This window comes from Pseudophryne corroboree, chromosome 6, assembly GCF_028390025.1.
Source record: "Pseudophryne corroboree isolate aPseCor3 chromosome 6, aPseCor3.hap2, whole genome shotgun sequence".
Classification (NCBI taxonomy): Eukaryota; Metazoa; Chordata; class Amphibia; order Anura; family Myobatrachidae; genus Pseudophryne; species Pseudophryne corroboree.
The window spans coordinates 319,764,210-319,776,662 of NC_086449.1; the positions used below are offsets into that span (position 1 = coordinate 319,764,210).

Consider the following 12,453-nt stretch of genomic DNA (forward strand, 5'->3'; position numbering starts at 1 on the left):
TAACTGTCATCTGCCCCTCTCCACACACAGCACAGGCAGAACACCATGTTCTGTCAGAGATGGGAGAGTCCCTGCTACAAGCTCACAGTCCAGTATTAGAGTCTTTGCTGGCTGAACCACCTCACTTCTACCTTGTGGTAGGGAAGTTACATTTTATCAGCATAGGTTTCATATATATTTACATATGTTTACACACTTTCATCTCTATCTTTAGTGGGGTACCACAAAAGATGCAAGGAAGGCATCTGCTTCTGACTCAGAATCAAACCCTTTGAGGAGGAATCCCTCAATCCTCAACAGACTCCAACACCACAACAGCCCCCACCCACATTAGGGCTGCTTTCATAAATGTCCCAGGCTGGTTTTCCATCCCAATCTGCCCCTGGTTACAGGATCCATATTTTCTGTCCCTCAAGCTTCCAACCTCCTCTCTTCCTTAGCTAACTACTTCACACTGAAGTCATGTATATTACTGTATATTAGTGAGGTATTGTATGGTGAGGTCAATGGCTGGTGAGGCACTGGCTAGTATCAGAGCCAGATTTATACACACACACACACACACACACACACACACACACATGATTGAGTGGTGAATTCTGACTATAAAAATTATTAAAATAACACAAAGATGATATGAATACTACAAAGATAATATTTATAAATGATTAATATCATCTTTGTGTTATTATAAAATAATTTATAGTGACAACTCTGGAGTATGACAGGTGAGACTCTGACTCCCCTGCCTACCCTCACCACACATCTCTGATGTATATACCCCTAATTTAGCCATTCAACTGGTTTATTGTCATAGTGTATTCAATGCAATAGGATTACATTCCAAGCTGCCACAAAACATGTTGGCTGTTATGATTCAAGCATGCATGGTGTCATAAAGTTTAGAGTCTACTTTGCCGGGGGTTCTAGTGTCAATAGATGTGACCTCTGTTCTGACCCACTGTAAACTGTACATTAAACGAACCAGTTTTATAATTGCCAAAGGTATTTTTGGACATGAGATTATAATATAAAGTATATACACTTGATGTTCTGGCACTTCTTTTAATCTGGACATATCAGGTGTCGGGGTGAATTAGGCTGCATTGAGGAGTTAGGCTGCGGAGGGCTCAGTCGGACTGTGGGAGGGCTCAGGTAGGCTGTTGGAGGGCTCAGGTAGGCTGTGGGGTAGAGTTAGGCTGTGGGGGGGAGTCAGGCTGCAGAAGGTTTTTGGTGCTGCAGGGGGGAGTTAGGCTACAGGAGGGCTCAGTTAGGCTTGGGAAGGAGTCAGGCTGCAAGAGGTTTAGGACTAGGATTAGGGGCACTGAAATGTGGAATAATATGAACTGGTGACACTATATAGCATAATGTGAACTGGGGATACTATGTGGCATAATGTGCACTGGCAGCCCTACAATGTGACATCATGTAAACTAGTGAACTATGATGGTTCATAAAATAAACTACGGCACCGCTAAGAGGCATAATATTAACAAGGGCACTACTATGGTTCAGATAATGAACTAGGGCACAACTATGGGGCATAAAATTAATAACTCCTGCTGAGAGGTGTCTCTCAAGAAGCATTGGAACAGGGGCCCCTTCAATATGTTGCTTTGAGGCCCACAAAGTTCAGGTTACACCCCTGCATTTATGAAAGTGGTACTGATACAGTGGTTTTTACCCACTTGCTATCCCCATTATCATCAGGGTGCGTATGTACAGTACCAGCCTACACTTGGTGCAAAGGAGCCATCTGTAAACTGGTGCACATATCTGCATAGCCCACAATCCCATCAACACTTCCTCTCGAGCATTATCGGGTGGAAAAGCCCCATTACAGCACAGTTATGCCTCTTCAGCCACTATTGGAGATGTGACGACTCCCAGTATAACTGTGGTGTCCTGAAATGGTATGCCCTGTTCATGTGTAGATGGAACTGCATATTGTTATGCTTCATAGAAGCAAGTCATAGTCTTTGCATGTGTAGGTCTTTGTGCAATTCAGAAAAGCACTGCAGGAGACAGTGAAGAATAGAGACACCACCACTGGGCCACATAAACAGGGCTTAAAGTAGACCAGGAGAGGTGGTGGAACTCCTTTACCCTGCCACCAATCCCCCCCCCCCCCCCCCCCCCACACACACACACACACACACACACACACACACACACACACACACAACTCCCATTAGACGGAACTAGGGCCAGTGCTAGGATGTTCATTATTCCCCCACAAACTATACATTTTTGCATTACTTCCCATACTTTGTAAAGGGACAGCAGTCTCACAAGAAAGGGGCATGGTCACACAATAGGACCCCCAATTCAAATTACACCACATAGTAGCACAATTTTATTCCCATTACACAGCATGTAGTACCCCTGATTCATATTACACCACATAGTAGTGCCCCTTATTCACATTACATTACTCGGTAGTGCCCTTTATTCACATTATGATACACAGTGGTACCGCTTATACACATGGGATAACTGTGCAAGGCTGTGGAGGAGGTGGAACTAGTTCCACCTATAAATACAGGTGGTGGAACTCAGTTCCACCTTGTTCCCCCCCCTTCACCCCCCCCCCCACTTTAACCCCTGCACATAACTATCACACCCGGCTATAATTCTGCCACTGCCTATTGCATATTTACACCTTCATACAATGGGTCGGAATAAGCCAACTCTCAAGCATAAAAATCAGCTTTGTTTTATTGGGCATACATCAGATCACCAGGTAGCCATTACTAATAAAAAAAGACAAAAGGTTAAAATAAATGATAAAATATAATTTTCACCAGAACTCACAAAGTGGGCGATTTAATTTGTGGGCTATTTAACTTTGACACTACCTCACCCCCATTGGACTCTGGGTTGGGATGAGATCCAGAGCTAATCAGCATGGGGATTTCATGCCCATGCAAAACAGGCTGAGGACTATTTCCTGCCATTAAAGGGGTATCATATGTAACTATGCTATAATGTGACCAACCCAGCCTGGCATAGCCTAATGCTAAGTTGTGGATTTTTGCATGAGGACTACACTCTGTTTGCCCCCTCATAATAGAAGTGTCCAGTCTAGGTAATCAATAGGCACTGATGCTGGTTTCAATTTTTGGAGGTGCACATTTTTTAAATAAAATCATTTATTATTTTTAAAAATATATAGGGGTTTTTTTCTATACACTTTAAACGCCAATCATCGACAGCAAGTTGTACTGCAGCTGTACTCTTATAATGTATTTTAAGCAACACATATCTTAAGATGTATGTTACACAAAAAAACAAAAAATGCAATTTATTTTAAGATTTAGGTTTGTGCTGCAAAATTGAGTTCTAATCTATGGGGCCTATTTATCAAGCTATTCTAACCCAATAATGGTGCAAAAACATTGCGGCATGATTTATATTTTGACCCTACTTATGATATTTTTATGATATGTTGTTCTTGGTAAATTGCTCCATATGCTGAACTCATACAGTGCATGAGAACATTGAAGCTGTGCAAATTATCAAGTTCTGAAAACCAAAGGCAGCAAATGTCATCTTCAGATCCTTCCATTCCGTCAGGCTTTTTGACTGAGTGGTCACATATATACTCAGGACAGAACCTGCAATGTTTCTGCGCTGTGGCCAAAAGTAAAAGTTTTTGCATTTTCCGAGACAGCACAGCAAAATAGTAGTATATCCCATAACCCATTACAATGAGTCCTGAATCATATATGAACCATCATGCTTTTGGTATTGTAGGATAGTCACACTTTTTGGACACTGTCCTGCCATCCTACCCACTAGCCGCACTGTCTGGTGTGTGAGTGTGAGTGTGTGAGTATGTGTGTGGTTGGGGTAGCACTCGATCACCGCTGCTCTGCTCGTCATTTGACCGGTGCAGGGTTGATCCTGGGGGCAGTCCAACTGCTTTGGGAGCACTCGGCATGCCCCCAGAATGACAAAAACAGGGTGCATGACGTAAGGCCATACCCCATTTACTGCAAGGTCATACCCCTTTTTCAGGTGTTCGCCTTCAACAAATGCTCAACGTACCTCTTCTGCACTCCCATATATTTGAGGATGTGCTTACACATTGCTTGTTTGTCTTGATAGATTAGAAAAAGCATATATATAATAAAAACCATGTTATAATGAAAAAAAACCTATGCTAACATAGAAACAAACCTATGCTAACAAAGAAATAATAATATAACTTTCAATTCAACAACTCATTGAAAAACACACTGTAAAAGAAGACCGTTCAATACTCAGTGCTAAATAAGTGCTTCTTCAGGACAAGACAAGGATTATACTTCCTGTAATAAATGAATACTTAATTTATAATACTGCACATAATACAGCTCTTGGTTACTTGCACATTGTAATACACAATTGTTGATTGATATTATTACAGTTGCTGTATACTCTGATCCATTGTATCAGACTATTAATTAAAAAGAGCGTAATTAAAAATTGATTTAGTGAAAATATATATATATAATTATATATATATATATAATTTTATATATATATATATATATATATATACAGACAAGATTCCCAAATCGCGCTAAAGAGTGACACAAGCAGCACCTCTAGAAGGACTTTCTGTTAGCTAAAGTCCAAATGAATGACAAATACAAAACAAGATCTGAGGGCGCTAAATATAGGAAATATTAATGAACACCATTAATCATTATCTAGACAAACAGATAATTTAAAAATGTATTAACAAACTCAGACCAGATTGATTCATTTTGAAAATGCTCAATGACATGGTGAATTCAACACCTTAACAGCTATTATGGATGTAATTCCTTGTTGCTGTGACTTCGACAGTATAACAGAATGGTCCTTCGGATTGACATTCTGTTATACTGTCGAAGTCACAGCAACAAGGAATTACATCCATAATAGCTGTTAAGGTGTTGAATTCACCATGTCATTGAGCATTTTCAAAATGAATCAATCTGTTCTGAGTTTGTTAATAAATTTTTAAATTATCTGTTTGTCTAGATAATGATTAATGGTGTTCATTAATATTTCCTATATTAAGTGCCCTCAGATCTTGTTTTGTATGTATATATATATATATATATATATATATATATACATTTAAAAAAAATCCATGATCTTTTTATCAAATTAAACATTTAATGTTTAATTGTAAGCTAAAAAAAATCACTTAATAAATTATCAGAAGCAAACTGTAAAATAACAAAAACTGAATCAATAAGCAATAGATATGAATAATATATCTAAAATATATATATATATATATATATATATATATATAATATGTCTGGTAAAGGAATGCACAAACTGACCTTGAAAGCACGGATCCTGTACCCTGCGTTAAAGTGTGTCAAGGGCTGATAAGTTTAGAAGAGCTCAGATGGAATCTCAAGTGTTTACTGGCCTAGTAGCTGTTGGTTTTATACCACACTTCCAACTAAAAGGATGACAGACAGTAAGATTACATGAATGAATCATCATACCATACACTATGTCTATCATAAGTGATCAGAATAAAGGATGTTATTCAAATGAGTATGAAGCCCAACCCATGTGCCACTGTATTTACCAAGTCAGAAACTTCCTCTAGAATGTCACATACACAATTCAATCAGCGTGGCTAACTGTACTATATCCATGCTGAGATTTAAAAGAAGAGGTGAGTGCTGAGACTTGCAAGTAGAGGTGAGCTGAATGTGATTGATAAACTATATACTATAAGTTATTAATTGGTTGTATTGCTGATGTGTTGCAGAATTAAGATTCTTTTGATTTAGTCTTTTTATCAACTGAAACATTACTGTTATAAGGATCTTCAATATCACATTATGTACAGTATTGCAAAACTGATTGTGTAGAGATTTTAATTCATTAAAAGAATCGCCTGTATTACAAGCCCATTACAATGATTTTCATGTATACTTTTTTTTAAACACAGGAGGGCACTGTTACATTGTACAAAGAGTTTTTTCTGCAAAATATTGTGCTTAAATTAAATACAGTTGTTTCAGAATCAGAGGAACATCCTTCAATGGATTTCACAAGTAAATTATGAATGAAAGATTTGCTTAATGTATGCAGATTACAAGAATCTCTATAATACTGTACATATTTATATTTGATTACTGTATATCACTGTCTTGTCTCCTCTTGCCTGTACTAATGAACATTTCTTACCTAGTAAAAATGTCACTTAGCCTCTATTTCATAGTCTGCACCCTGATTGTTAGGGATCACTAATTATTTTGGTATTCAAAAATAGAAAGCACCTCATTACATGTTATCATAAAAGGGACGCAAAACAGCAAATTTAAAAATATCTAGCAAAGCAATTATTTCTATATTTATTTGTTTCAATATCATATTATGAAAGATATAAATACAGAATTTTGAGAATAGAAGTTTGGATTTATTTTATGGTTACAGGTAGAGGAGTCTAGAATTCCCTTTCCCCACCCTCAGGTGGAATAATGCTGTGAAAAACATGACAATATATCCACCTTTTAGTGTCAGTGAGGCACCCTGTGGCTTCCTGGCTGTTGAGAAACTGTATGCCCCATTATGGTAAGCAAGCCAATCACTAAGCAATATTTAAATAGGTTTCTATCAAATCTGCATAACAATAGGTTGCCAGGGGGTAAAAGCTATTTTTGGCAAAAGGACAATACACTGAGTACATTTTATAACTTTAATTTCTCACTACTGTATGTAGATCCATTTAGCTGATAACAATGTAATAAAAGTGTTTGTGGAGATAATTCTTTGGATATATTGGGGGTAATTCTGAGTTGATTGCAGCACCAAATTTGTTAGCAGTTGGGCAAAACCATGTGCACTGTAGTGGGGGGGCAGATATAACATGTGCAGAGAGAGAGTTAGATTTGGATGGGGTGTGTTCAATCTGAAATCTAAATTGCAGTGTAGAAATAAAGCAGCAAGTATTTACCCTGCCCAGAAACAATATAACCCACCCAAACCTAACTCTCTCTGCAAATGTTATATCTGCCCCACCTGCAGTGCACATGGTTTTCCCCATCTGCTAACAAATTTGCTGCTACGATCAACTCTGAATTACCTCCTTTGTTGTAAATTAAGACCTTAGACGATGCCAGATTATTCTTTATTAAATTATGTGGAATAAAATGACATCTAAATGGGTTTTATAGAACATATTCCAAGAGGAGGTATGAATCATTTTCCAAATAGAGCACCATAAGAGGTCTAAATTCCTCAAAACACTCCAGGGCTATATTTAAAAGAAAATTAAAATATGTTAATGTTAATTTAGTCTGTTTTAATTTAGCCTGGTAGTCCTAATCCTAACTCTTTGCATTAACTCTGGTTTACATAAAAGCCATAGCTTTAAAATAAAATCTGAACTAATCCAAATTTTAGCACTAAAACTACAATAATAATAGTTTACATTTTGTAAATGAGAGTAGAAGTCTGAGTACTAATCGATAAACTAATCGAAGCTGTACAGTATAAGATCTGAGCCTGTCTCCAGTACTAAACTGAGCTTGACCTGATAGCCAATTCAGAGGGAATACTACGCCACTTCTTTTATATTTATTATCTTTTATTTATATGGCACCACCACATCTCCACTGTGACGTACATGAAGAATTACAATATGATAAACAACACCAAATAATACAAAATATAAAATATAATAAAAATCACCAAAATTACTGCACAGGTGCAAAAAATAAACTGTATAATCATAATACCACAAAATTAGATAGTGACATAGTAAATAGCAGTTGCACTCTGTGACCCCTTGTCTGGAAAGAACAGCCAGAAGGGATCAGAGTTACTGGCTCTGAGGAGGAGTGCACTGCTAACAAAAATAGTACAGGGTAAGAACAAAGAGTGTGAAGCCCTGATTGTGATAAAGTAGCTTACTGTCTGTGTTGCATCAGTTGGCATTGTACATTTGATGAACTGAGGGTGCACTCACATTACATGCAACCATGCAGATTTGTGTGAGATGGCCACTTACACCTGCCTGTACCTGGAGGGGTAAAACTATTTGGGATAGGCATTCTAATGTAGGCCTTATTATTTGCATGTGGAGTTACTGAATGTGCAAATGGTAGACAATTATGATAATAACTGCCAGTACTAGTAAACCAGTTGTGATTGGCTCTTTGTGCAAATGCCAATGTGATAGGCAAAACCAGTGCTGATGACTGCCAATCATAAAATATGTGGACAAGCAAGTTCAACTGTGTCCACCACCACACAGCAGAACTGATGGATGATGGGTAAAACAATTACTTGAATAGTATTTGCTGAGTTTCTCAATAAGAAACTTTTGACCTAGGGGTGCCGTGCAAAAAAAATGCAGATACTGAAGGGCACAGTAGTTCATGAAAGTTTGGGAGCTACCACTCCACCCAATGACCCACAGCAAATATGAGGTTGCACCTGTTCTTACTACTCTTCCCTGTTCCTTTCCCTCCCACTTTTTACTTACACCTCATTTCTGTAGTTATGGGGTTATTTTCTTCCCAAAAATCTCTTTATGTTGGTTGTATAACATCCTTCATACCACATTTACAACATTTCTCTGTATACTGTATATTGCTATCTTTGAACATAGCCGTCCACCTATTTATATAAATGCAAACTCACTCACTGACTCACTGACTCATCACTAATTCTCTTACTTCCCGACATGTTAGGAAGCTGAAATATAACAGGTATTCTTCAGGTGGGAAATAGGAAAACTACATAATTAGAAGTTTAATAAACCTCCCCTAAGGGAATGAAAAGGCGTTGACATAATGATGTAATTACCGATGCATGGCTTGCATTGCATGAACGATAACACCCAAATGAGCAATCGGATCACAATTTGATTTACATCTCCAATGTGTAGAATTTCATAAACTACAAAAATGTTTCTGTCATTTTTTACCGTATCTGCTATGGGTGCTCCTCGGGTAATGCCAAGAACCATGGATTAATATTTACTTACATTAAGACGTCTCAACTTTACAGCTCTATACAGTTACCAAACTTTTTACACTCATTTATGTTTACAATCATGAAAATCAGAAACTCCCATACAAAGAATGGGTAGAACAGCTAGTTTTTAATTAACCTCATGACTGATTTTGCAATGCTTTTATTATCTTGTGTTTTTTCAATGCTCACCTTTCTATCTTACTGTATTTTGCAAGTTTGCTCTTCAAAACAAATTTCATTAAAAAAAAAAGAAAGTATCTGCGATCTTGACCTTGCAACGCTGATGCTGGGTATTAGAACCCTAGGTTCATAAACCCACTCAGGGCTATCTTTTTTTGTATGGGCTCAATGGGCAGTTGCCCAAGAGCCCCAGGAGTATAAAGGCCCTGATAGCTGACATTCCCCTTTTTCCAGAGGTACCAGATTTTTTAAAATCGGCTATCGGGAACCGAAGATATCTTACTTCAAAGCAGTGGTCCCCATCTGAGCCTGTTAATTGCTCTATCTCAGATTCTGTCTAACACAGACTTTTTCTGAGGGTGTACTCCAAAAGCTGTGACTCTCCCCTTTCGGTGGACACTGGAAGCTTGTCTCTACTATACTCTACTATACCCAAAACCAGAGATATCAGCCTTCCAGCAGCTGGTCCCTGCTCCAGCTCCACACGCCTGGCATGCAGTTTTATATTTTCTTTGGTGGATTGCTCTGACTCCTGAACTCTGATCCCCAAGTCCCCAGTGCCTTCTGATAGGAGGGACTTTCTAGTTTTATTATCCCATTAAAAGCTAAAAAAATCTATTTCCAGGAACTGGAGAAATCTGCAGTTAACCAAGCTGCTCTCCCACTGGAAAATGTTGAATATTAAGCCCACTCCACTATCGACCCCAGCCCTGCATATTAAATACCCCCTACCACCCTGGAAGTCATGTACCAGGGATCCTTCATTCAGCCCAATGCCTCCTTTTACAGTTTAGTGCCCTCCCTCCTGCCCCATTTCCCTCCATCTGTGCAGTAAAGGAGTACTTAGCAGAAATTATTGATCTAGGTCCTACATGCTGAGCGTAAGATAGAACACCCCCTACCACCTGTGGGATATCAAAGCTGCCACTGATAGCACTTTTCACCCCTGCTGCTGGAGGATAGGTAGGGGCCTCATTGCACTGCTTTTCCCAGGGGCCTACACTGCTGTTTAAATGGGCCTGGAGCCACAATTCTATTTATGTAGTTTTGTGCTGTGTTTGACACAAATGCTTTTGTGCTGCTTTGCAGGATATGATACCTTATTATATGGCTATAAAAAATATTTGACATTTTATTTTGTTATGTCATTTAAGATTTGGAGGCCGATGTATCATTCTTCGCATTTCACATTATTTTTTTCATCTTATATGACATTTGATTGTTATATTTTAGCATCACATGTGTCAACAAAATATTTATAATGAATGCGATTAATGTCATCTTTCGTGATGTTGATTTTTTAAAATTCTGTCAAAATGTGATCTTTCTCATGTTTTTATTGCATTTTTATTGCACATGTGCCAGCATTGATCGATTTATGTATTTGCGCAAGTGCAGTTAAACGAGTCAGATGCTGCAGGGAACGCTGAGCTGACATTTACAGCCTCCGAGCACTGCTGATGTGGTGAGTGGTAGTCAGAGATCATAGCCAGATTAAAGGGGGGATACAGGGTATACTATACCCCGGACCCCCCTCTGTCAGAGCACACTGACATCACTAGCTCTCCCTCTTGTGCAGCAGCAGAACAATGCAGACAGAATGCAAGCTGAACAGTGCAGGCAGGGACACAGGAGTATAATGTTTCATGAGCTACTGATGGAGCTTCTCGACCAGAGAAGAGATAAGAGGGGGGAGAGAGCTGTAAGTGACCCAGTTATCCCGGATTCTCCTCCTCCCTGCGTGTCTGGGTTCTGTGTAACCTGTTATCTAATGAGAGCATTTGAGTCTAGAGAAAGACACACGGAATCCTCCTGAGTCCTGTCCCAGTGTGTAAGTAGTTTAGAGGCTGCTGCTATTGTATTTTTGCAAAATTGTATTTTTCTATGTGTATTTTAAGGTCAAGTTGCCTTTGTTCCAAGAAAACTTTATAAAATAGTTGTCTCTCAATTAGGTGGAGCTTTAAACAGTACCCAGGCATTATAAAACTTTTATTTTAAATCTAATATCACCATTGGTTTAAATTGAATATACATGACATGACTATCTAATATGCACTCCCACTTCCCCCAGCCCCCCCTGCCTTAAGTACCCTGGGCCCCCTTAAGGCTTAATCTGACCCTGCCGGAGATGCTGCCCTGTCTCCTGTCATGACTAGACTAATAATAGTTAAAAACAATAAATACAAACAAATTTTAAAATATATAACATTTTAAAAAATAATAACACAGATAAAAAATACAAATGCGCCATATATAATAATAATTGATAAAAAAATAAAGAATAATTAAATTTAACTACATCAGAGGCATTTAATGACTTCCACAGCAACCATTAAATATATATAAAATTTTCCAATAAAAATCTGCCTGGATTATTTGATTCATATGATCAGTGCCGGCACTACCCACTCAGCAGATCCTGCAAAGCATAGAGGTGACGAGCCTGAGAGGCATTCTCCCCACTCTGCTACTCTGCTGATTTCCGCAGCTGGTGCCAGCTGCCATTGTGCCTGTCAGACAGGCAGTGGCACCGACAGCGTGAAGCATGGGTTTACGGGAACAGCCCCATCAGTGTCCCAAGTTAGGCCAGCGATCCACACATACAAGCTGTGGAGGGAGAGACAGCAGCTAGATCTGTGCCTGGAGCTGCATCCACAGCAGGGACCAGCCATGCCTTTTTACTGCCCGGTATGTGTAGAAGCTGGGCACCCCTCAATCCCAAAATGTATCAGGGACTGTAGAAAAGGGACAGTGGGTACCTGCTGAGCGTTTTTACCCTAAACCACCAGGGAGAACATAGTTATAAGAAAATGTAAATAAACTGATAATTTTAAAAGCAATTTAATATGTAGGGTAACAGTAGTATTGTACAGGCATCAGCGGCTTGGCAGCTGCAGCTCCCGGCTACCTGTCACATACTGTAGGTAGCTGGGTAACACGGCAGCTTCCTGTCCCTCGTTAGACTCTGCCTCTAGGCTTCCCCTTCTGAGTCTGCAGCATTTGGGTGGGAGGAGGCTGGTGGAAGGCAGCTGCTTCAGGAGCAAATGTAAGTATAAAAAACACACACACTCTCTCTTTCCTTCACTCTCTCCCAACCCTCTCCCTGGCGTAATATATAAAAATACCTGGCATAATGTGTAAAGGGGGATCTACCTGGAATTATGTGTAAAACAAGGTTCTGCCTGGAGTAATGTGTGTTTGGGGATCTGCATGGAGTAATGTGTAAAATGGGGCTCTACCTGGTGTCATGTGTAAAAGGGTGCTCTACCTGGAGTAATGTGTTAAAGG

General features: G+C 39.1%; 1 protein-coding gene across 1 annotated transcript in view; it reads left to right on the forward strand.

Moving 5' to 3' along the window:
- Positions 1–11: 11 nt before the first annotated feature.
- The window catches only part of LOC134932145 (dual oxidase 2-like), a 94,298-nt gene continuing 81,856 nt past the window's right edge, over positions 12–12,453 (forward strand). The window contains exon 1 of the mRNA XM_063926272.1: positions 12–137. Within this exon, the coding sequence (XP_063782342.1) occupies positions 60–137 (78 nt within the window). The 5' untranslated portion in view covers positions 12–59. The remainder of the gene's footprint in view (positions 138–12,453) is intronic.